General features: G+C 49.0%; 1 protein-coding gene across 2 annotated transcripts in view; it reads right to left on the bottom strand.

Moving 5' to 3' along the window:
• GFRA1 (GDNF family receptor alpha 1) overlaps positions 1-25,777 on the bottom strand; it is a 194,544-nt gene that overhangs the window by 54,580 nt on the left and 114,187 nt on the right. For both annotated transcript variants that reach the window (XM_080642810.1, XM_080642811.1), the window contains one exon: positions 7,865-8,201. In XM_080642810.1, coding sequence (XP_080498936.1) covers positions 7,865-8,201 — 337 coding nt within the window. The remainder of the gene's footprint in view (positions 1-7,864; positions 8,202-25,777) is intronic.

Below are 25,777 nucleotides of genomic sequence, written 5' to 3'. Positions count from 1 at the left end.
TGGCAGTTGTGAGCTGCGTAGCCGGTGCTGCTGGTCGTCAAAACCCAGCGCCTGGGTGCTGTTTAGCTCCCGCGCATCCGCGTTCCTCACACCCACAGCCCCCGGCCGTGTCCCGCGCCTGCCACAGCGGCGCTCGCCCATGTCGCTCATCCTTCCAGCCCAGCTCAGATGGCAGCAGCTGCAGGAAGCCTTGCTGGCCCGCCCGGCTGAGCTGGCTGTTCTCCCAAAGCGCTTTGTCCCTTCCTGACCGCAGGGCCACTCCAGGTTGTCATGATGGTGTGTGCCCGCCTTCCCCTCTGCACTGTAGGTGAGAAGCAGGTCCTTATTCCTGGCATAAGAACTGCGGGCCAGCTGAAGGATGGATCGATGGGGGATGAATGATGGATTGATGATGGATAGATGGATGAAGGAATGGAGAGATGGAAAGATGGAGGGATGGATGGATGGAGGGATGGAGGGATGGATGGAAGGATGGAGGGATGGAGGGGTAGAAGGATAGAGGGGTGGAGGGGCGGAGGGATGGAGGCATGGATGGATGGAGGAATGGAAGGATGGAGGGATGGATGAAGGAGTGCTTGCAGGGATGAAGGGATGGATGAAGGAATGGAGGAATGGAGGGATGGAGGGATGGATGAAGGAGTGTATGCAGGGATGAAGGGATGGATGAATTTCCTGCGTGGTAAGTCCTGTGTCACTCAGAGGTCTCCTCTGCCTGCCCTGGGAGTGACTGACACTGATGCCCTTTAGTGATGCCCTCCATCCTTTAATCCTGAGATTCTGTTCCCCGTTGCGTTTGTTGAGGTCCCACCCCCATCACTTCATCCCCCTAACACTGAGCACCTGCCTATGACTTGACTTTCCCTGTTTCTCAGTCTCCGAGGCTGGATCTGAGTCTGGCTCCTGACCCTCCACTACGATACCTCTGATGCCCAAAAAACATGGGGTGCTCTGTTTGGGCTTTTTGGGTGGATCCAAACTGCTCCTTTCCCACCCACTTTCATACTGAAGGACAGTAACACAGCTCTGGTGCCAGGACCCCATCTTTCCACAGAAGGTTCCCGTGTAAAGACAGGCTGACAAATCTCAGAGGGAAGGGGCTGGGGGAGGGGGGGAGGATTAACCAAAAACCTTATCTGCATATATGCATAACCTATGGACACAGACAGTAGTGCGGTGAAGGCCTGGGGTGGAGCGGGAACCGGGTGGAGGGGAGAAATGGCGGGAAAAGAGGGACATCTGTATTACTCTCAACAATAAAGACTTTTTTTTAAGAGGGGAGGGGGGAGGGGAAGGGAGGAGAGGGGAGGGGAGGGGGGGAGGGGAGAGGGGAGGGGAGGGGAGGGGAGGGGAGTCTGAGTCTTTCTGTCTCAGGGCCAGCAGTGGCAAAGGTGCCTTTGCTGAGGATGCGGGCAGGTGAAGGAAGGAGCGAGGAGAACAAGGCAGAGACTCTGAGCTCGGGCAGGTGCAGCGAAGGGGCCGGCTGGAGAGAGGGGAATCCGGAGTAAATCTAGGTAAGCGCTTCGTAAGCGACAGGCTCCAACAGGAACGGACAAATGGCTTTACACTAGCCTCTGCCAAAGAAGAGATAAGGAGGGAGATAGAGGCCACAAGCTAGAGCGGGTTGAAGCAGGCTCCGCCTGATTCACGTCAGGTTCCCCCTGCCAGCAGGGAGGGGGGAGGCGGCGAGCTCCCTCCTCCACGGCTCAGCTGCTGCTGCGTGGCCTCAGGTCTCATCTCACCCCGGGCTGGGGCTGGAGGCGGGAAGAGGCAACAAGAAGCATGCTCCTCCCGCCGGCTGGCTGGGGTCAAGGAAGAAGAGGCGGCAGCAGAGGTCAGAGGCCATCCTCGCTCTTCTCCTGGGATCCTGATAAACCCCCTGCAGGAGCCCGGGGACCCCAGCGCAGAGGCTGGGTGGCAGGCAGCTCACGCAGGTGGAAGGCATTCAAAGCGAGCCGCCCGGCTCTCCGAACACATTGCTAAGGACACCCATGTAATCACGCGAAATGAAAACCGCTCAAATGAACTGGAAAATGTCTGACTTGTGTTTTCTCATCTTCCCGGAACTTTCCCTCCACGGTTCAAAGGTTTGCATTGTCTAATTGCCGATTTCCATTTGTGAATGAATCAGGGTAAAATAAAATTAAATGCCAAATTAATCTACCCATCTAGTTTTAGGCATTAATTATCCTCGGAGACGCTCCCCTCTGCGCTCACTGCACGTCGAGACAAGCCCGGATATGGTGATGGGAGAATCCAGCTTTCAGCTCAGGGATTTAGCCAGGCAATGGCGGGGGACCTTGATCTCCAAGATCCACAGTTTACTGTGTGAGAAAGGGGCTGTCCCAGGCAAATGAAACACTTTCCTCACCTTTTAAAGCTGCCCTAACTGTCCCACCAAGTGAGCGCCTGGGGCAGAAATGCGTGTGGCTTGGTGACATGTCTCCCCAATTGTCCTGGTTAACAAACTAACAACACATTTCCTCTAAGTTTCAAAGGTCAGCGTTAGCGTGGAACATGTGGGGCCCGTTAGGGCAGAATTCGGAACATTTCGTATGCTTTTGGAGCCTTCTTGGTTCTGCTAAAACAAAAGAAAACAAGACCCTCAGATGTCTGGGATATAATGATAAGGCCCTCAGTCCCTGAGGAAAGGAAAACCATATACTTGGTGACCTGATCAAAGCCACCTCTCCTGGAAACTATGGGACACAGAGGCTGGGTACCAGCAGGGCCAGGAAAGCCTTGGGCTCAGAGGGCACACGGGCTCTGATCCCTCCCCTTTTGAGGTTCAGCATGATCAGAATCTTTCTAGAAGAAACGAGATGTCCTTGACCAAGCAGTGCTGTAGCCTTGAGACAGAAGGACATCTTTTATTTTTTTATTTTATTGATTTTTTACAGAGAGGAAGGGAGAGGGATAGAGAGCTAGAAACATCGATGAGAGAGAAACATCGATCAGCTGCCTCCTGCACACCTCCCACTGGGGATGTGCCCGCAACCAAGGTACATGCCCTTGACCGGAATCGAACCCGGGACCCTTCAGTCCACAGGCTGACGCTCTATCCACTGAGCCAAACCGGTTTCGGCGACAGAAGGACATCTTGCTCTATGCAGCCACGTGGATGAACCTGAAGACTATGCTAACTGAACTAAGCCAGTCACAGAAGGAGAAATGCTGCAAAATTCCACTTGCATGAGGCATCTAAGACGGTCCAAGGCATGGCCCCAGAGAAGAGAATTGTGGGTGCCAGGGGCTGAGGGGAGGCGGGGGGTGGGGGAGTTGCTGATCAATGGGGATAAAGTTTCCGTTATAAAAGGTAAGTTCTAGAGATCGGCTGTACAATGTCGTGCCTATAGACAACAATATGGTATTGTGCACTTAAAAATCTGCTAAGAGGGTAGATCTCAAGTTAAGTGTTCTTACAATAGGAAGGAAGGATGGAAGGAAGGAGGGAAGGAGAAGGAAGGGAGGAAGGGAAAAAGGGAGGGAGGGAGGGAAGGAGGGAGAGAGGGAGGGAGGGCTGGACAGTAAACAAATATACTATTCAGTTCCACCTCCATGCACTGCCAGGAAAGAGAGCACCTGGGATACAATGTGTGCAAGTTGGAGGGCTATTTCTGGCTGGAACCCCCTTAGCACCCAGCCCCCAGGGCAGAAGGTCATGCTTTGGGAAATGGGGCTACACGTTGAGTATGAACTAAGCATTGTTATTCTGGAGCCCAAGGATGCAGCAACTCTGTTGCAAATGCAGAGAAGGGCCAAGAAGGGTTCAGCCACTGACCCGCCAAGCATCCTCCTGGCTGCTTGCAACGGCGACACCGCCTGGCAGCCGCTAAAGCCACAGGCAGGTGGCCGGTCGGTAGCCTCAGGCTCCCTCTTTGCTTGGCACCGGAAGCACCGTTCGTTCATGGGTTTTGGAATACAACATTGTAATTCTTAGATGAAAACTGGAAGGGACATGCTCAAGAGGAAGACACTAGACATCTTGGCAATAAAAAATAGCAGAGCCCTGGCCCGGTGGCTCAGCTGGTTTGAGTGTCATACCGTGCACCAAGAGACTGTGGGTTCGATTCCCTGCCAGGGCACATACCTGCGTTTCAAGTTCAATCCCCATTTGGGTTGAATATCAGAGGCAACTAATGGATGTTTCTCTTTCACATCAATGTTTCTCTCTCCCTCTCTCACTCTTTCCCTTCCTCCCTCTCTAAAAATCATAAAACATATCCTTGTATAAGGGTTAAATAAAAAAAACAAATAGCTGAGGCATCTGAGCGATTCATTAGAAAAATAAAAGAGATGTGAACATATTTGCGGCACCCGAGCCAGCGCTCAGGGCCTGAGCTTATTATACTGGACATCCGAGTTCGGGGAAACAAGGCAAGGCACAGGTTTAAATCATGTATGGAGAGCGACACGTATCAGGAACAGAGGTTTGTGCTTCCTTTATGGCCACACTCAGCCCTGACATCTTTGCAGGTACCAAGACAGCAACCAGAAGCACACCGGCCAGGGAGACACGGTGCTTCAGGGAAGGAATGGGAGCTTTTAAACTCCATCCCACCCTTCTAGTAATACCTCCGCGCCTGCTTTCCTCTAGACAAGCGCTGAGGCCCAGCCATCAAGCTCGCCCGCTCCCCAACACCCCAAGAGGAAAGGAACCTGTCAGCTTCCCTAAAAGGGAGGGGAGGAAGCAGCAGGAGTCGAAAGGGAAAGCTAAAGTTGCACCTCCTCCGTTTGAAGGCACCAGGCAGGAGGGGGACAGGCGCGGTCAGACCCTCGGGGAAGCACGCCTGGGCACCGAGGTTGGAAAACATGAAGTGCGGGGAGGTTTTAACGAGCCTGAGCAGCTCTCTGAGCGTCACTGGCATCGAGATGGAAATGGAGCATTTGCAAACGTGTGAGCTTTCGAAGAATGTGGTTTTTAGGAAGTGATTTTCCCTCCTGCCATCCTTTTGGCTTTGGGGAGATGCAAGTTAAACCTGAAGTCATCCCTTCAGCCGCACCCCCTCCCTCTGGATGGGGCTGGGTCGGGACGCCTGAAGGTAAAACCCCATGGAAGCCCAGCTCCAGGGGGGCCAGCTGCTGCTAGCAAGGATCTCACCGAGATGGATTGGGGGGTGGGAGGATGGGGAAAAAGGATAAATTTAAAGACAAGATTAATAAACTCTGATCGAAGCAAACACTGCCAGACTACCTAGCAGCTTAAATTACATTTACCACAACTGACAGGGAGGGGGTAATCCTGAGTCAGACGTCCAGGCTCTGGAAAGCAATCATGGGCTAAATGACGACAGGTAACACCGGGGAGTCACTGATTCCCCTTCGCGGGGAAGACTCAAGATAGGGTATGAAACCCATCAATCACACTGAGGCCAGTTTCACCTGGTAGGGCCCCCGGATAGTCCAGGAGCCGGGTTCCTCCTCCAGCCAGAGATGAGGCAGCAGCACCAAGACCGCCCCCAGCCGACCTCCCAGTCCCGCTGACCTTCACCCCTCTGCGGGGTGGCCACTGTCACGTCCCCACCTTGGGGCGACCAGTCAGGCGGTTATCAGGCGAGGGCTGCCCCCCCCCCCCCCCTGTTCATTTCTGCCCCATCAGCCGCGGCCGCTATCCTATCAGGGCTGTCTCTCCACACACAAGGTCCCTGGACCCTTCCTCAAACAGCACCCAAATCACCCCGTTATCTGCAAGTTCCTCTTGCCCACTCCCCAAAACACCCCAAGTTCCCAAGCTCCCCCCTCTTTCTCACTACAGCTTAGCAGGAAAGCAATGTGATTTGACGAATTCACACCAACCCTCTGAGGAGTCTCTGTTTTTGGAGGAGCAGGCCAGGTACTGCCAATGCACCCCTCAGGGTGGGCTTCCAGCCCGTGCAGGGGACGTCGGGGACCTCCCCCAGACCTCGTGGGCAAGATGAACCTCGTAAGAAGAAAAGGCTCCCCCCCTCCCCTCTCCCACCTCCCAGCATTGGCCCTTGGGCGAAAGGCGCACCCACTGCTCCCTACACAGCTGCTTGGAGCCACCAGGGAACAGGGTAACATCTGCAGAGGCAGAGAGAGTTGTCTGGCTTCAGGCCACGGGAGACCCTGGAAACCCAGTCCTGCTCCTCGAAGAGGGATTCCTTCTGTTCAAAGACTGAACTTGGCCCAGGAACTTGGGGTGCAGACCCAGTGGTCTCCAGGAGAGGGGTGTCCTGGACTCTCGGCTCCATGACATCCTGCACTCTGAGCAAAGCTCCTGCCTGCCCCCACCCCCACCTTGTGTCCTACTCCTCACCATGTCCATCTCCTGCGGGGGGTTCTGTGGCTCCCTGGTTGACTGGCTCCCCAGGTCGGAGCTGTGTGGGGGCCCTGCCTCTTCCTCAGGACCCTTCCAGCGTAGACATCCAGACCCCAGTCCGCAACCAAGAGGGACTCAATGGAACGGGGTGTGGAAGGGGTGGGGAGAGCCTTGGAGAACTGCTCTGCAGAAACACCTGACTCCTCCCCCAAGACCCAGGTGGTCCCCTGAGCTCTTCCTCATATAGCAGGTCACCTGCTTCCAACTTAAAAAATAATAAGAAAAGGGACAAAACTCTCCGAAAACCCTCAGCATGCGACGGTCCTACTTCTCTTTTTCTTTGGTCCCTCTTAGAGCTAGTTTAAGGAAAGACGGCTGGGGTGGGGGGGTGGGTCCCCTTCTACCAAAATGAAATTGAAATTGACCAGAAACTCACTTCACCAGCATCCTCAAATATCAGTCTCCTCTCTCCTGCTCTTTAGAACTAAACTGGGGCATCTGTAAGAAACCAGGCAATCACACACCCTCACGCACCTGTCCACTGAGCGGCTGCTGGGTGCGTGCCATTTTGTGAGAGGCGGCATTGGAGGGCTCCTGGCTCTACCCTGGGGACAAAGCCCAGGTGTTGCCCACAGGATGCCCCCTGTGAACCTCCAGCCCTGCATCCAGCCTGCGCATCTGAATGTGGCACCAGCGTCGCCTGAGGCTGCAAAGACAAGTCTCTGCTTCTCAAAATCTACTTGCTCCAGCAGCACCTGAACTCAGTCCCAAACTCTGGAAGGACACACATCACGTTGCTGACAGTGACCGCTGGGGGCACGCGAGAGTAGCGTGAAGAGACACCTTCTCTTTGCCTCTACCTAGTTCTATATTGCTTAAAAAAACAAAGCAACAATAACAACACAGAAAGAGAGACTCTCTTCAGGCACTCCTTCAAACATCAAAACGGTAAGTGGCCCAAAGGGCAAAAGAAGCAACTGTTTTCAACACCAGGGCCCACCCAGGCTTAGCAGGTGTCTGATGGAGGCGGGACCTGGGCGCATGGCCGAGCGGGAAGGGACCTGCTCCTTCTGCCCACATCAGTGACTGACGGATGGCCCAGAACAGACTCCGGGATTCTGGAACTCTCTTCAGGGCTCAGACACAGCTCAAACCCTCTCTCTGGTCTCCCCAGTGTTCTGACCTCGATGGCCATGAGCCTCCGTATCTCCAGCCCATCCCTCCCCTGACTTACTTAACCTCTTGGGACTCCTGGCAGCGTCTCAGGGGGAGTGGGCATGTGCCCACTTCAGGCTCACCTGGCTCCGGTGCCCCTCCCTACGAGCTAAGCACAGTGGTGTGTACCTCATTCCAGCCACTCTGGACGCCCTCCCGGGGTACATTGGGAACCTTCCCAGCACATTTCACCTGACCAGCTTCTGAAGGACCATCTGTCAGACACAGAGGTCAGTTTCTGGCCAATCTCTCCAATGCCTGCCCTGCCCGCCCCTCCCTCGAGCTCGGCCACAGACGCAGCCGCCGGCGGTCCCCCCCCCCCCCCCCCCCCACCGCCACCTCATGCATCTCCCGGCCACCCCGCGCGCCTACCTGCAGATGTAGTTTGTCTTGCAGGAGTCCTGCAGATTCAAACAGTTGGGCTTCTCCCTCTCCTCGTAGGAGCACACGGGCACGATGGTCTGCCGCCGCCGCTCGGTGCAGGCGATGTCCCTGCAGGAGCAGAAGAGCATCCCGTAGCTGTGCTTGGCCGGCACCTTGTCGAAGAACTGCCTCAGGGCCTTGTGGCACTTGCGCCGGTTGCAGACCTCGTTGGACATGCTGGTGGTGCACGGGGTGATGTAGGCGGACCTGTACTTCTTGCAGGTGTCGTCCAGGTTGCAGGCCTTGGCGGCGTCCAGGCAGTTGTTCCCTTTGGGGATGTGCTCCACTGCAAAGGGAGAGCGAGGAGGGCGTGAGCGCCGTGCGGGGAGCCCGGCTGCTCGGCTTTGAGGAAAGCCCCTCCTGGGTTTTCATGGAGGCCTTGCATTTACCTGGCAGCGCTCGCGGCTCGGATCGACTCTGTGTGGGGAAGCTAATCACTTAAAGAGTTCGGGACCAGGAGCAAATACTAAGCGTGCGAACGCTGGGAGCCCGCCGCAGAACGCCAGCTCCCTCCCGGCACTCTCGTCGCCGTATAATTAGGAGGCACTGAGAGGGGCCGGAGGAGCTGGTGCACCTGCCCGATTGCACGTAAACAAGGCAAGAGGAGGAGAAGTTCCCAACTCCTGGTTGGTAAACTGAAAGCAGGATAAAAGAAGAAAGCAACAAATTATACACTTGTTCATTACACAGTATATAAAATGATATGCTGAATCTAAGTATAATTGCCATGCAATCCCCCAGGAACATAATTATGTAATAAATGCATATAGTACATGCTAATTACTATATGATTACCGAGTAATTACGTGGTTATTTGAGCCCAGAAGACAAAATATTATGCTAGGCTCTCTAAACAGGAAGAAACACCCCTACAGCAAAGCTGTATTTAAGTTCTAGCTCATAGGCCATTGGAAGAAAACCAGAATAAATTACCTAGAAACGTACAAACCTCAATTACCACTTAACGCACCGCCTACAGAATGTGGGCTCCTGGAGCGCCAAGGTTGCAGATTAGGAAAATCTGGCTAGTATTTTGGATGGAATTTCAGTGGGCTTACAAACCACAGGCCTTCGGGGTCTCACAAAATGAATGCTGCCTTCTTCCCAAGCCCTCTGTTGTCAGGCACCGGGGCTGCCCGCCATGTGGCCTGCAGAGAGAGCCTGGTGGAGGCAAGGCCCACCAGGGTGATGGCTGGTGGGATGACAGAGCCAAGCCCAATCGAAGTAAAGTTCGAAGATGAGTGGACAGCCCAGCTGGTATGGCTCAGTGGTTGAGCATTGACCCATGAACCAGGAGGTCACGGTTCGAGTCCCAGTCAGGGCACATGCCCAGGTTGCAGGCTTGATCCCCAGTAGGGGGCGTGCCAGAGGCAGCCAATCAAAGATTCTCATCATTGATGTTTCTATCTCTCCCTCTCCTTTTCTCTCTGAAATCAATAAAAATATATTTAAAAAAAAAGATGAGTGGACAAGGGAAATTAAGCTCAGTCACCATGATACCGGAGTTTCCAAGGGGAGAGAAAGTGGTGGGAAACATTCCAGTGCCTAATTATAAGGTGGTCCACGGAAAATCGATACTAAGGTGTAATAGCAGCCCCCAGGAAACAGCAGTGGGGCAGCTAAGCATCACACAATTGTCGGATTTGAAACCCCCCCCCCACTCCAGCTGGTTCCTGCTCAGGCCTCAGCCCTTCCTTGAATTCTGGAACCTTCTTTCATTCCCTTTATGATCCAGTCAACAGGGACCATAAAGGCATTTGGGAAATTACAAGAGAATTGGCCACAGAGGAGAAAGAGTCCAGGTGGGACTATGATAGCGCCCTGCATTTAGTGTACATCTGAAGAGCACATGGAATTTTAAGCAGCCTTAAAAAAGTAGGAAATCCTGCTGTACGCGATACCAGAAATGAGCCTGAGGACATTGCGCTAAGTGAAATAAACCAGCCACAGAAGAACAAGCACAGTACGATTCTACTCGCATGAGGTATCTGAAACACTGAAGCTCACAGAAGCAGCGGATAGTGTGGTCTTTGCCACAGGCTGGGGTGGGGGAAGGGGAAATGGGGAGTTATTATCGAAGAGGTATAAAATTTCAGTTATACAAGACCTGAGGATCTGCTGCATGACATCGTACCTATACTTAACAATCCCATACTGTACACTTAAAAATCTGTGAAGAGAGTATATCTCACGTTAAATGTTCTTTCAATGAAAAAATGTTCTAAGTAAGGGAATAAGGACACACACAGCAAGCCCAACACTCATCTCCCTGTTGTACTGACAATGTGACTTGCTTTAAGAAACCCCCAAAATGCAAAAACCTGAAAACAGAGGTGCACCCTGGCAGCACGAGCAGTCCTTTGCTATGCTCCGGGTTCCTGTCTCTGCCTGTGACATCCGATGGAACCAGTGAATGTGGGAGGCAATAAACAAGACATTCCGCCCTTTCCAGGTGAGCCACGCACGCAGCGCAGGAAGCCAGCAGCTGCGTGGGCGTCCCTCGATGGTTTAACAAGCCCACCTGGTGCACGTTCTCCAGTGTGACCTTCCCAAACCGGCTTCTCCCTGGATCCTCCGTTTAGGACTTGAGGGCTGAAATGTCCACCAGGCGCCCTGACAAGATCACTAGGACCTCCGAGCCTTGGTGTCACTTCTAGCCGTTTCCTCTTTAGAGACTCCTCATGTTGTGCTGTTGGGCCCATGGCAACAGTGATTTCTACTCTTTTTTTTAAGAATATATTTTTATTGATTTCAGAGAGGTAGGGAGAGGGAGGGAGAGGTAGAAACATCAATGATGAGAGAATCATTGATCGGCCACTTCATGCACACCCCCAACAGGGACCAAGCCTTGAACCATGACCTCCTGGTTCATAGGTTGACGCTCACCCACTGAGTCACACCAACCGGGTATATATTATTGAAGGTCTATAGTTTGCTAGGAGATTTCTAAATTATGCATTTTTATTATAATCTAAACTGAATTAATATAACCAAACTATATGTAATCTAGATTAGGCTTATAAGGCTGGATATTGGTACACAATTTGCTGCATGCAATTTATATCGTGTACACTCCTAAAAAGAAAAGAATAGAGGCACAGAGGTGAGGTTAACACTTAAATGATGTAGCCAGTGACATATGAATAAGCAGTTCATGTGCATTTAAATGGAGAAAAATGGCAGATGAATTAAGTCATTGCATGGTGCCCAGTTAGATAGGCCTGCCAACCCAAAAGAATTCATGTGGAAACAGGGTGCCAGCCACTGAGTATAAGTATAGAATGGGTGCCACCCAATCTAGCTTCAGCAAACAGTATCATCCCTTATATTAAGCTAATGTAATTAACTTGCATTTAATCGTTTTCAAAGTTTTGTTCATACTTAACTTGTGTGAATTGCTTTTATGGTTATATAACAGCAAAGAATAAGGACTTACAGCATTTTTGTTTAGAGATTTCAAATAGAATTGTAACAAAACTAGTAAAACGCAACAAATAAGGTCCAGAAAATGTATTTCTCCTGAATGCAGCCCACATAATACACAAGTTTTAAAAAATGGGCCTGGAAGAAAGCTCCTCTCATGGGTCTTCACAACGATTTTTTGGATACAACACAAGCACAGAATGAAAAATAAGCAAGTAGGATTTCAGCAAAGAAAACCATCAACAAAAGGAAAAGGCAACCAAATGGAGGGGAGAAATTATTTGCAAATGATGTATCTGGCAGGGGTTAATATCCAAAATATATAAATTCATATAACTCAATAGCAAAAAAAAAAAAAAAAAAAACAACAAAAAACCAACAACAAAACAAAACCAAAAGAAACCCATCCCACAATAAATAAAAGGTAAATATGGAAATTGTCCCCTTGGGAGTTGGACTGGGAGACCAAGCGTTCGATCGCTTGCTATGATGTGCACTGACCACCAGGGGGTGGCGTGGAACATGGCAGGCCACCAGTGACGGCAGGGTGCTGAGGGAGCAAGGGAAGTAGGAGGTGAGGAGACTGGGAGGCGGGGAACCTGATAGGCCCTGATTGCTGGCCAGGCCTGGAAACCCTACCCGTGCATGAATTTCGTGCACTGGGCCTCTAGTTTTAAAAAAATGGGCAAAGGAACTGAATAGACATTTTCCAAAGAAGATATTCACATGGCCAAAAGGTACATGTAAAGATGTTCAACACCACTAATCATTAGGGAAATACAAATCGAAACCACAATGAGATACCACCTCACACTTGTAAGAATGGCTATCATCAATAAAGCAACAAACAAGTGTTGGCGAGGACGTGGAGAAAAAGAGAACCCTCGTGCACTGTTGGTGGGATTGCACATTGGTGTAGCCACTGTGGAAAACAGAAGGGAGGCTCCTCAAAAATTAAAAGTAGAGCTACTTATGACCCAGCTATTCTACTCTGGGTTTTTATTGGGAGAAAATGAAAACACTAACTCAGAAAGAGCTATGCACCCCCTGTGTTCACTGCAGTAATATTTACAATAGCCAAGACATGGGAACAACTTGAAAGTTTGTCAACAAATGAATGGATAAAGAAGATGCATCTAGGTATACACAATAATATATTACTCAGCCATAAAAAAAAAAGAAGAAGAAAACCCTGTCATTTGTGACAACATGGATGGACCTCAAGGGCATTATGCTAAGTGAAATAAGCCAGAAAAACACAAATACTGTATCATCTCACTTATATGTGGAATCTATAAATAAATAAATAAATCTCAAAGAGAAAAAATATCATATTTGTGGTTACCAGAGGCTGGAGAAGAGGGTGGGGGAATTGGGTAAAAGTGGTCCAAAGGTAGAGATTTCCAATTATCAGATAATAAGTCATGAGAATGTAATCTACAACACGATGACTACAGTTAATACTTCCCTGTGCTATACGTGAAATAGCCCATGTACTCATCAATAGGATAACGGCTAAACTGTGGTCTATCAACACAATGAAATACTACCCAGAAACAAGAACAGATGACCTACTGATACACCCAATAACATGGATGAATCTCAAAAACACTGCGCTGAGTGAAAGAAAAAAGCCTTAACACAAAACAGTACAAAAGTACACACTGTAAGATTCTAGATATGTGGTATTCTAGAATGGGCAAAACTACTTTATTCTGAAAAAATTCAGAAGAGTGGTCGGTTCTAAGGGGCGGAGGTGGGGATTGGCTGGGAACAGGCAAGAGGGAACGTTCTAGAGTGATGGCAATGTTCTCTATCTTGACAGAACTTTGGGTCACAACTCAGCACAGTACACTTAAGTTTGTACATATATAATGCCTCAAAAGAAAAAAAAAACACTAAATAATGAAAACTAATTGAAGACATGTATGCTGACACATTTAGGAGAGGTATATTGATGTCAGCATTTTAAAAACCAAATGGATTGATAGATGGACACAAAGATGGAAGGATGAATACTTACAAAGCAATTACCTTCACATTTAGTGATAGGACCCAGGGGATGGGTTCATTGCAAAAATTTTTCCACATTGCTATATTCAAATAAAATACTGGGGGGTGGAGGGGGGATAGATTCGTGTATATCCTATTCTTTTTTTAAAGGTTTCACACACAGAAAATGTGAAAACAACTCATAGCCTCTACCCCCTTCTCCCTTCTTAATCTCCTCACAAAATCACCTCCAACTCCCTCTCAGGTTATGCTGCTGCGATCCCTGCTGCCGTGGATTAAAATTAAACACTCCTGAAATCACAGAACATAGAAAGGGAGTGGAGTTTTCACTTGGTAAGATCGACCCCCCATGTATTAAAATGGTCCACCCGTGCCCCAAAACGCAGCCTCGATGACTTGAGGGCAGAGGGAGGGATGCCCAGAAGGAGCAGGGGAGGCCACCGGAGTCACGCCCAGCTCTGCAGCAGCGCGCAGGGCGCCGGGCGCCGAGGGGCAGGCGGAGCCAGTGCTTTCAGAAGGCTAACCCCTATTCTGTAAAACTACTGTTTGGAATTCTCTGCTGTTTTCTTAGACGGCCTCTTATTCTAAAAAAATAACTTTGCTTTCTAGCCTGCGTTAGCCTGCTTGAACAATGAGGAAGATAAACTTAGCTGTCTGACCTTGTAGGCCAGAGACTAGATACGCCCGTACTCTCAATGCCACGCCAGGTGCATTTTTTAATTGGATAGAACTGTGTTGTTTTCAAGGCCAGCAGCGAGATAACCACTAAGCGCACATAGGGCTGGCTCTTTAATAAAAAGGGAAGTTCTGCTTGTAGCCTGGCTTAGAATTTGAATTCGTTTTCTCTAAGCCCACCGGTGAATAAAGTGTGACTCCAAACTCTCCGAGCATTGTTTGATTATTCCGGTTCTCTGCAACACGTTGGCTCCACAGCACACACAAGCGCCTCCTCGCCTGCGCCTGCGTGGCAAGGCTTCTGAACAGCTTTGCCATAACTCAAGAGTGCCGGCCCCCCCACAGCTCTCTTTAGAGCTCCCTCTCCCCCCACGGCTAATCTCTCCCTCCATCTGCTGTTACTCATTCTTTAACTCAGTGGAATGTCTGGGATGCTGTCGGAATGGGAAGTAGTCTCAGAATGCAGGCTGTTGACTAGAAACGCTTTTGCCGTGGGTGTGGGCTGTGCTGGCGAATGAGCTCCGCCCCAGCATCAATCCGGCACGGAGCTATGGAGAATGCCGTTTCCCCAGCGTTTCCTTTCCAAGTGAGGCACAACCACGTCGTTACTTTGCAGGTTACCTATTGCTTCCTCTACCATCGTTCTCTGCCTCTCTGGCTGTGATCCCACCAGATGTGACTTGTTTCCCGTTTTCCTGGGTGTGGGGCTTTTTCACATATAGCACAGGGAAGTATTAACTGTAATCATCATGTTGTAGATTACATTCTCATGACTTACGATCTGATAATTGGAAATCTCTACCTTTGGACCACTTTTACCCAATTCCCCCACCCTCTTCTCCAGGAAACCATGGGAGGGCCAGCTCCCAGACCACAGGGTTCAAGGGGGCGGATGCTAATGAAGGAGCAGTGAAGAAGGAGTCAGGGGGATTAAATGGGGTCCAAATTGCCGGAGGGTCTTTGTACAGGCCGCTTTGCCCCCGTGGGCCTCAGTTTCCCCATTGGTAGGATGATATAATCTAAGGTCCCTTCAAGTCCCAAGCTCCTTTGATTTGATAGTTACCTTATAAAAATGCCTTTTTCTGATCATAACATCAAGTATTTAGAATCGACCTTGAAGATCAGAGACAGAATGTAAAACCCCAGCGCTGGGAGGCAGGCGCAGGCCTCTCAGCTGTTTGCCGCTCCGAAGAGTACGTACATGGACCAGTGCTTTCAACCCGGACCTGCCGGCAGGGCCTACGTGAAAAAGGTCCTTCCAGCAAAGGGAGACGCGGAGGTGTCAGGATGAATTATGCGCCGGGAGAAGCTTTGGCATTCTAAACTCCTCTGGAGCGAGGAACTGCCTTTATCCCAAGTACAATCCTCACACTGTCCCAAATCAAAGAGGCTATCACTGTGGCCAGCAGCCGCCCATTATTTACACTTAGAAAATGCCCCTGTTATTGGCAGTCGCTGGGGCCGGCTCACCCGTCTAAATGGTGCAGAAGGAAACACAGATGCAAGCAGCCAGAAATCCCCTTCTATAGATTACGAGGGGACGTAACACAGCACACATATGAAAATCTGCATGGTCTGCATGAAGCAGGAAGTTCGCAAGGCACAGGGAGAGAAGCGTGTTTACAAATGCTGGCCAATTTCCGGGCATCTTTCTGCCCTGTTCCTAAGGGCGGCAGAATTGAATCCACAACTGGTTTCCTCTTCCTTTCTGACGTGATTAATTACCATGCTCACATAACTACTGTTCTTCTCCCAATGGGCTCCCTCTAACATGTTATCCCAGCAAACAAAAAAATGGGCTCCCAAGATCCTCACACGGGTAAGAGCAGGCTTTTCTCCGAGCTCACATTTCCAGTCTGGTCTTCTGATGGCAAATCTGATCATACAGGTTGTGACCCTTGTACGGTAATCAATCCTTCCAGCTGGGATGCTAAAAATTACATTTAAAACCCACATGTCGGCTCTTGGGAGTGCACTCTGTCATGCACAAACCGTGTCAGACGTACTGTATTACAGGGCGATGCATTTCCCCCTCGTTCTACTTTTCTGCAGCTTCCATGTCTACATTATGCCTCCAGCAGTACCAAGTTTGCTCCAGGGTTCCCAGTGACTGACTAAATCTGAATACTTGGGAATTTGGAAAGAATTCTTTCCTCTGGTGAAGACAGTGCCCGGTGTGAAGCACAAGTCACAGGCTCACCCCACGCTCACTCACCCCAGGCTCACCCATGAGCATGTCCTTTCTCAGAGCACACTGTGGCCCTCCACGCCACCCATATCTTAAGGATTAGATGCAGCCTATCCGGGGTGTGCGAGTCACATGCTTGTTGGTGATTAATAGTGCTGTCTCAGCAAACGGGATCATTACATTTTTAATTAACCTTTCCAACCTCCTCCATCTTTGCTTTTTTGTTAGACATCAGTTCTCCAAAGTTCTCCACTTGTTTATGTTTCATTCTTTTTGCAACAAAAGTATGAAAACTGACAGCAGGAGATGCAGGAGTTGGTGCCCAGGTACGATGCCCGGTGAGGTGCGGCGCCCCATCGCATGTAGGATATGGGGACAGACGCTCAGGACGTGGTGGCTGGGTGCCCACCTAATTTTTGTTTTGGCAGCTTAGCGTTATGTAATGGCTTTGACTACCAGGAAACTAGCTTTTTAAAAAAAATCTCTTCCAAGCTAATTATAATTACTGTGTATAAATCATACAATGATCAATTATAAAAAATCTCGGGTTCATAAATATTTAACTTAGCATTCAACTCCACGCTGCGGGAGTGCCTGAAATTCTGAGCCCTTCTCTTTGCAAACAACTGCTTTATTACCGTTCCGATGCCAATTACCCAAAACTGAACCCAGCCTGCCTGGCAGCACGCTCGGGCGCATATTTGCGCATAGCGCCTTTCCCTGTATGAAGATGGCATGACTCAGTGACTTCTACAACACCCAGGCCTCTCATTAAGAAGATATTTTTCCAAGTCTTCTATCACCATCTTTTAATTCCTCAAGTATGGAGAGGCACGATTCTGATATTAGACATAAAACACTCATTAGAATATATTTTTATCTAATATGAGATGGAGACGGAGATAATTGAGGTCAGATTTGTTTGGAAAATGCACTGTGACATGTGCAAACGCTGATGCAAAGAGGAAATGATCTTCCACGAGGACTGGAGCAAAACAGCTAAATATTTTTCAGCCAAATCATAAAGCCATAATTGGATTTCAATTTAGTAATAGTCGGCCTAAGACAGGCCATTTTTAATAATCTCATTATGCTCGGGGCCTACCCCAGAACTCAGTGACTGCTTCAGAACTAGTAATTGTACTCAATCCTGTTGCATCTTCAACCATGAAATTTGCTATTACATCTAGGACTGGCCCTCCGTGATGAGTATTTTTTTTTCTCAACCTCAGATCATCTGTATAATATCCACCAATGCTTACACCTTTAATTTCCTACGAGCGAAATCTTTTAATGACTTTCGCTGGACCAGAACACTTGATCCCTGGGAGTTCAGAACTGCGGTCCTTCTGCAGACGCAAGCCAGAGTGAGCTCTAGAAACAACTTCACCCATATTTGTATGAAGTCAGAGAGAAAGAGCATCCCTTGCTTTCGTCTGATTTTCATTAATTAAAGGTATTTAATTGCCCACATCTCATTAGCAGTAAAATTAATGAGTGCTTCCACTACAGGAAGAGATCTGCATGATAATGTAAACCTAATTCATTTCATGGGGTACAGGCTGGAGCTCCGCTGATGTTTAGCCTTTACAGCGGTAAAGGGCTGACCAGGCCTTCAAAACCGGGGCCGCTGCTCCCCAGAGAAAACAACAAATGTGGGCCAACCACTTAACAACGTCCCCCCTCACTGTTCCACCAACACATCGCCACGAGAGGGCTGGGTGGGTGACGTGGGAGGGAAATATAAAGTTGTTCATTTTTAGCAATTTTCTCAATAAAGCCGTAGACTTCAAACCATGTGCCTGAACTTTTACACTACCAGATTTAGAAATGTCTCCGCGTAGAGCGTGGACCATGCAAAGTAATCGCTCTGGGAAGCTGGACACATCCCAGACATTTCACACTTCTCTTTCCCAGGAGCCTGAGGTGTGTTCGCTGGGATACTGGGTACTGTGAGCAACAGACAATCTCTGCGTTGGGTGGGGATGGGGGGTTTTACAAGCCAAATGCCATTTCCCACTAAAGGTGGTCAGGAATTAGGTGCTGGTGTTGGGCAATGCCTAGCGGCAGTAAACAAGCGATGAGTACCTGTAAGGATTTTTTCCATATGGGTGACTTAAAAATAACCAGCCAACTGGCTTTCCCCAAAGGGAGCCAATGTCCGCATTGGAATGAGGGATTTTGCTTCTCAAGGTGACTAATTTGAAGGACAAAACTCACTCGGATGGACGTGTTCTTGGGAGGTTCAGTATCCACAGTGATACTGTCCATTTGCTGCCTTTCTCCGACGAGCTCGAGCCAAAGGATGCCACCAGAAGGTCCGAATGTCACTTTCACTACACAACCTACAAAAAATTGTTCTGGCCTCTGATACACGCAGACGGGAGAAAAAGTATGCACACTCAAGCCAAAGAATCAGCTGAAACATTGAAAAATGAAGAGGCTGAAGACCCTACTAAGTAGCCGGGATGATGCTGAGATAATAATGAATCACTGATGATCTTGGCGGTTGTCAGGGCCCTCACAGTGCGGGATTTTCGGCAAAGATAAGCTAAATATCAGGCCTTTATTTTGAGTTAAAGAGCATAAAATGCAATGCCTTTCCTCCCACGAGCCTATTTACATACCTGCTGTGCTACCCATTTGCCTTCACCTGTTTCCCAATTAATACCCCATTAAGCCGCTCCACCCGCGGTGGCTTTTCCCTTCACCGCAGTCCTGCCACCATCACTCATCCCCACTGTTTCTTTTGGGAAGATAAACAGAAGCTGCATGAATAATCATGGCAGGACTTTGCATTTGCAGAGTGTGAGTTCAAAAGATAGTAGCCAGAAGCTTAGGCCAGTTTCAGAAAGAGAAAGCCAGCCCCTGGCTGGGCAGAATGTCTGCAGTTACGTGTAGCCACATTCCAGGAGGTGACACGGAGGAGGAAGGGCCATCTTAAGAAGTCAAATTTTGTGAATTCCAGAATACACACACACGCACACACACATTTTAATAGTGTTTTGCTTTCATGTCAAGTGGGGTTAATATTTTGTGTGGTGGAGGGTTGTTTTAATGAAGACTAGCACATTATTTCTCTTTTATGCAAACAGAGTGTACACGTTTGAAAAGCTGATTTCTTCAAGCAGGGACCAAACCTAGGGGATATCAGAAGCCCCTAGAGACCAAACTTTAAAAAAACAAAAACAAAACCTCTAGGATTCCTGGGCCCTGTCCCACCCTCTGCGAATCTGGATTCTGACAAGGCTCCCAAGTACTTCGGATGATCAAACAGGATTCTCTGATTGGGGGATTCAACCGTTCTTTTTTGCTACCCACCTGCACACCCACATATTTTCCTAGGAAATCCCAGCTTTCTGGTTGGCTCTGGTCACATTCTCAGGAATGTCGTCCCCAAGAGGTGCCTCTTGTGGATAGCTCAGCCGTGGGCAAACTACGGCCCGCGGGCCGGATCCGGCCCGTTCGGCTGTTCTATCCGGCCCGCGGAGCCGAAAGAGTGGAGGGTTCTCTTGCTCTCCCCTCCGCTCCTTTACTTTGAATTTATATTAGTTCACACAAACACTCCATCCATGCTTTTGTTCCGGCCTTCTGGTCCAGTTTAAGAACCCATTGTGGCCCTCGAGTCAAAAAGTTTGCCCACCCCTGGGATAGCTCATTCAGGCATCATTCCAGAAAGATCTTGTGGATGAGGGCTTCCTTTGCCTATGTTCCCAGTGTAACTTGAATTAAGCCTAGACTAGATTTACCAGGTGGTCCCAGCACAGATCCTCCAAAGTGGGCTAACACAAAGCCCCCCACGGTCCCCCCCAGCCACCATGAGCTGCAGAGGAAGCAGACAGCAGACCGGGCGTGTGTGCGCCCATCTGCATGCCTCCGTGAGCCTCCGTGTTTTAGTGGAATGGTACGTTGGCACATGTTCCTGCTCATCTCATTCCTAGCTTTAAACTGGTTCCAAATGCACTCCACAAATCTACCCTTCCGAGCCCCAGGATCACTCTTCTTAGGTCCCCATTTGAAGCACTACACCAGTTCGCTCGAGGATTAAGTGTCAGCCCCAGAATTTTTACATTAAAATTCTTTAGTCAGGACCTCCTTTGTGCCTCTGCAACTTAATCTGTGGCTCTGTCTCCCGCAGGAATTGCAGAGTAAATACAGCCATAGCCGCACGGTGCTCTGGGGCACCGAGCCACCGCTCCCCGGGAGGTGTCCTCCCACTTGGCTCTTGTCCAGGGGATGCTGTGAGTCTGGCAAGGCCGGACGAGGCAGGTGGGGAGCCCAGCACGCTCAGGCTGCTTGGGGAGCGTGTCTTTCCTCAGTGGCTCTTTCCACAGACAGTCCTCTGTGGAGCTGTCGTGTCCTGATGTACATGTAATTGGAGAACCCTGGGCTAAATGAGAATAACCCCAGCTCTTGACGCCTGATATTTCCACCTAGCTACTTGCTTAGTGAAACCTCTTTAAGCTTCAAAGCGTGCCTTTTCGGATAGAGACCCAGACTCACATGCTACCTAGTTATGGTAAGAAATGGCCACTTGAACAGTTATATTTAACCCTGGGTGAGTTTGAATCTGGATGGGAATATTGGGGTCAAGACAAACCCATCAGCTTTATGCCTGGAGGGATCAGAATGACATTCAACGCGAGTGCCGGGGTACAGGCCAGCCGCTAATGCTGCTCTCAGCACCCCTGGACATGCCAGAGGAGAAGGTCACCCTCTCCATAGGGCATTCGGGGACGGCAAAAGTGGGGAGGGTGGGCCTCAGAATGGCCAGCCATGCTGCCTTTCGGTGGGGGTGTAATGAGGGGATGAAAAGCAGCAAAGAATTTCTGCCCTGTAGGAGGTCAGCCTGGGTTCCCAAATAGCCCTGCTCTGTTACAGAAAATCCTGTGTTTCTACAGGAAAAAAAAAGTCTGGAAGAACCAAGCAAAGCTAGTCCTGATAGCTCTGTGATTTAGCCTCCTTACCATGAACTGTCAAACACTTTGACCCTTTGGCCTTCAAAAGTGAAGAGTGAATAGCTGCTGAGAATTTCCTTGATGTGCCTAGAACTGCCTCCATGACCAGGAAAGATCCAACCGTCTTCTCGCTGTTCTGTTCACGTGTGAACCGACCCCAAAGAACTAAGGAAGTTCCTAATGTGGAAAACACGGCAGCACTACGGTTCCTAAGGAGAAGCATGAAGGTGGGAATGGGGACTGGCGGACTCGGTGCGGAAGCAGGCGTTCCCAGGACCACGGTGCACCCTCCCAGAACTTCTAGGAAAAACCCCACAAAACAACATGGAAGTCCAATGGGCTGTTGGGGAGGGCGGGGGGCAAGGCTTTCCCAGTTTCTAGTGTATTTATTGTGGGGGACAGATGCCCTTCAGTGCTGGATTTAAGAGCTCTGCGTTGTAACTGAAGGAGATCCATCCCCCCAGAGTTTTCTACGAGCCCCTCGAGGATGTCACCTGAGAAGTTCTGTTCAACATTATCAGTGAGGGCCTATTTAGTGATGTTTGGGGGTAGCAGTGGTGGTTTATACAGATCAGAGATTTGGCTCAGGCATATATTTGTGTGTGTGTGTGTGTGTGTGTGTGTGTGTGTGTGTGTGTGTGTGTGTGTTTAAAGCAAAAATTACATACAGCACTAAGAAGATAAGTCTAAAAACCCAATAGCAGAGAACCAAAGTTTTGGAAATCTAACCTATGTCCTGAAATTGGGACTTCATTTCTAGTATGGTGTCTGTGTGTTAGAAATCTTTAAAAAGCAACTGTATAGACCTATTTTTTTTTTACACCAATGAGAGATCCTCCTGGTGCGGGAAAGACTTCTTTAACATGCCAGTAACTCGGGCGTGCTTCCGCAGGTGAGAGAGAACAAAAAGGAAAGAATACATGTGGTTACAAACACAACACTGTCTCAATCATCCGCTAAAACTGAACACCACAGAGGAGGCGAAGGTATCCACGGGAGAGTAGTGTGTCAGTAAATACGTAAAGTACAGAAGTCCCGCGTATTTGACATCCAAGGAACAAAGCCATCCATCAGTGTCCTGGCACAGGTCGATCAAACAGAACGCTCCTGCTAAAAACCTAATAGTATGATGGTAATAACGCGGCCATAAAACCTCTGGTCTGTAATTGACTGCTTCCACTTGGAGCTAACATGTCTCCAACAGTGAGTAATGTTCACCTAAAGATTTCACTGGCGTTGAATGACAATCAGTTACCCCTGACACTAGTCTCCAGGGATGGCTTGTGCTGGAGAATGGCCCAGGGACAGACGCCAGGGGGATGGGGAGTATATCCCCAAACAAGCAAGGCAGGTCCATGATGCTTAAAAATGTGGATCTCAAGTAGGTTTCCTCTTGGCCTTTAGAGGCAAAGAGGCCGCCACTCTCTGACAAAGTAATTAGAAACGAAGCGTCTGGTGCCATTATCGCAAGTTCCTCGGGGCATCCAGGTCTTCGTTGTCGAGTTTTGGCTAGTGAGCATATGACCACGAATCACATTCCCAGACCACACAGTGCATGCTCCGTCTCTCTCCTTAACAATAAGGACCAGGTGCAGAGAACCGACGGGTAGAGGCCTGTGCTGTGGAGGGGACACCATTCACATGTCTTGGCCTGCTCCCACCATTTTCTTTTTAAGATTTTAAAAATTGATTCTAGATCGAGAGGAAGGGAGAGGGAGAGAAAAACATTGATGTGAGCGAAACACTGATCAGCTGCCTTCTGCACGCCCCCCCACTGGGGATCAGGCCGGAAATGTAGGCATGTGTCCTGACCAGGAATCGAACCGGCAATCCCTTGGTGCTCTGGACAACACTCAACCAACTGAGCCACACCGGCCAGGGTTCTATCGCACGCACTATTTTTTAAGTATCTGTGAGTTCTGGGCGACAGTCTGGTGAATAGATTGGTTAAGTGGGTCCTCTTGGAAGAGAGATGTGGCTAGGGCCCAGGGGTGAGCAAACTTTTTGACTCGAGGGCCACAATGGGTTCTTAAACTGGACCGGAGGGCCGGAACAAAAGCATGGATAGAGTGTTTGTGTGAACTAATATAAATTCAAAGTAAAGGAGCGGAGGGGAGAGCAAGAGAACCGGATAGAACAGCCAGATCCGGCCCGCGGGCCGTAGTTTGCCCACGGCTGGCTAGGCTGTTGGCAGTGAGATCCAAATGTTGAAAGGAAAGCTTGTTGCTACTACTGGAACACTAAATGAAAATTTAGTTATCCCCCAGCACAAATTCAGAGCCCTCCCAGTAGGACAAATGGCTGCTGAAGGGGCAGGGGCCACGCGGTCCGGGATTATTAATAGTGCGCATTTACCACCAAGAGATCAATCAAGTTCAACAACGCTGGCCACACAGCAAGACCAAAAAAGGGCCGTTACACACACCTCTCAGTGTTTTGCTTTGTATTTAAATTATAACCGAAAGGAGGTCCATTCCCTTGGAGTTTTGTTCATGCACCTGCATATCTCAAGGCCACTCCCACTTTGCTGATGCTTAATTTCAACTTATGAGCACTCCTCCCTTCCCTTCAACACACACGCAACAGAGAAGCCCTCTGCACCTCCCAGTTCACGCTTCTGGGTTAAAAACGCTTGATATGTTAGATGCAAGTAAAAGGAAGTCATCCCTGGGTCTCATTGTGGCAAAAATCTCTAACACCTCTCTGGGCCCAAATGAATTTGCAAGTTGCTGCTTCTCAGCCGGCCAGACACTGTTATCAAAAGCAGAAATTTTTATCCATGCTGTAACTATAAATTTTAATTAATAAGCCTGGTGGCTTCTAATGGACTTGGAGCATACATCAGATTGCGCTGTGCCCTTTGATATATACTTAAAGGTAATTGGGTAGTCCTTCTGATGTATTTTTAAAGAGCAAACTATCGATGAATAATGTTTCAGTATTAATATAACCACTTTGTGTAGATCAAGAAACATCAATAGTAGAAAACCCTATTTATCTGCAAATGAACAACTCCGTATAGATCTGTTACTTAAAGCTAAATGGGGTGTGTCCACTCATGCCATGCCGATGGGGACTGGACTCCCCGTGATAAAGATGAAAGCTGGAGTCGGCCTTATGCTCCCGGCGCCTGAAATGAATGCTTCCACTTCATGCCCCGGTGCCGCTGAAGAGGAGCGGCCGTAAAGCGCAGGTCCGCTTCCCCCTCTGACAGGCCGGTATTTTTAACACCTCACTTGATGAAAACATGTCATACTTTGGGAGCTCTAATTGCTGCCACCGCCGAGCAGAATGAAATAAAAACGATTGTACCATTCTTTCTGGATGGAGGTGGGGATGATCCCCGCTTTATCGCTGCTTGAAACAGTTGCGCGGTTCATATATTCCAAGGGTCCGTTCATTCAAATTGATCACTGCAAGGAGGAGATGCTGGAGAATTGTGGAGGCTGGCAATGAACCAGTTCCCGGGGCTGGGTTTTAGGACACCAGGCAAAGTATTTCTCAAACAAACCAGAACTGTCAGTTCTTTTGTTTTATTTTTCATTTAAATACCTGGAAGGCGTAATGATTCTATTAAAGAGGTTGGTTTGAACAGCATTCTTTGGTTGTCTTTAGCATGGCAGTTGGGGCCCACGAACCTTCAGGCAGTCGGTGTGTAAACAATTTCCATGCTGGGACCCCAAGCCAAATTTCTGCAAGGGTCACTTTGCTCTGAGCTGATGACAAAATATCCAGACAGTGCAAATGCTACCCGAATGTTATTTAGATTTATGGAGAGAGGAAAAAGACAGCAGCTGGCAGGGCTCCTCGTTCTAGTTTAATTCTTTCTCCCCAGCCATGAGCATGGCCAATTTAACTGTAACTCTCCACCAAGCTGGAAGGGCCACAGATGGCAATGAAGATACAGAGCACTAAGGTGTGTGAACAGTGAGGTCACAGGGTACGTGATCTATGCCCTCAGGAGACTGGAGATGAGCATCCCGTAACCTGACCACAGGCCAATGTTCTCTCCACTCCAATGTGTTACGACCTACAGGTCTTTCCAGTGGCTTTGCTGTAAGAGGTCGCTGGTCTGCATGTCGCTGTTCTGTTTAGTAGAACATCTGAATAGGGGCCCTGAATGACATTTCATGAAATCAAATTTTTTTTTTTAACCTAAGACTCTCCTGGAGAGCTTGGCTCCCACCCTCACAGAATCTGACATAGTGGATCTGGGGTGGAAGCCAGAAATCTGCATCTCAACACACTTCTCATGATTCTGCTACAGCACATTTTGAGAAATACTCCTAAAAGGAAACAGCTTCCTAGCAAGCAAAGTCCATGAATGAGATCAATGTGCTGCATCCAAAGAAAAAGTCAATAATAATTTAGCTATAACAAGTATTCTTTAATAATTCTATCACAACTCATTCATTCACTCATTCATTCATTCATTCATAGTGTTGATGCTAACATTTATGATGTTTACTACCAACCATATAAATTCTGCCTCTATTATTCCCAGACCAATCTACCTAGTCACATTCAGTTCAAGTTAGTGAATATTGCCCTGGCTGGTTTGGCTCAGTGGATAGAGCGCCGGCCTGCGGAATGAAGGGTCCTGGG

The sequence above is a fragment of the Plecotus auritus genome, assembly GCF_963455305.1.
Source record: "Plecotus auritus genome assembly, chromosome: 9".
In the NCBI taxonomy this organism is placed as follows: Eukaryota; Metazoa; Chordata; class Mammalia; order Chiroptera; family Vespertilionidae; genus Plecotus; species Plecotus auritus.
The sequence above is the reverse complement of the archived record's forward strand: the minus strand, read 5'-3'. Positions and strand labels throughout refer to the sequence as shown.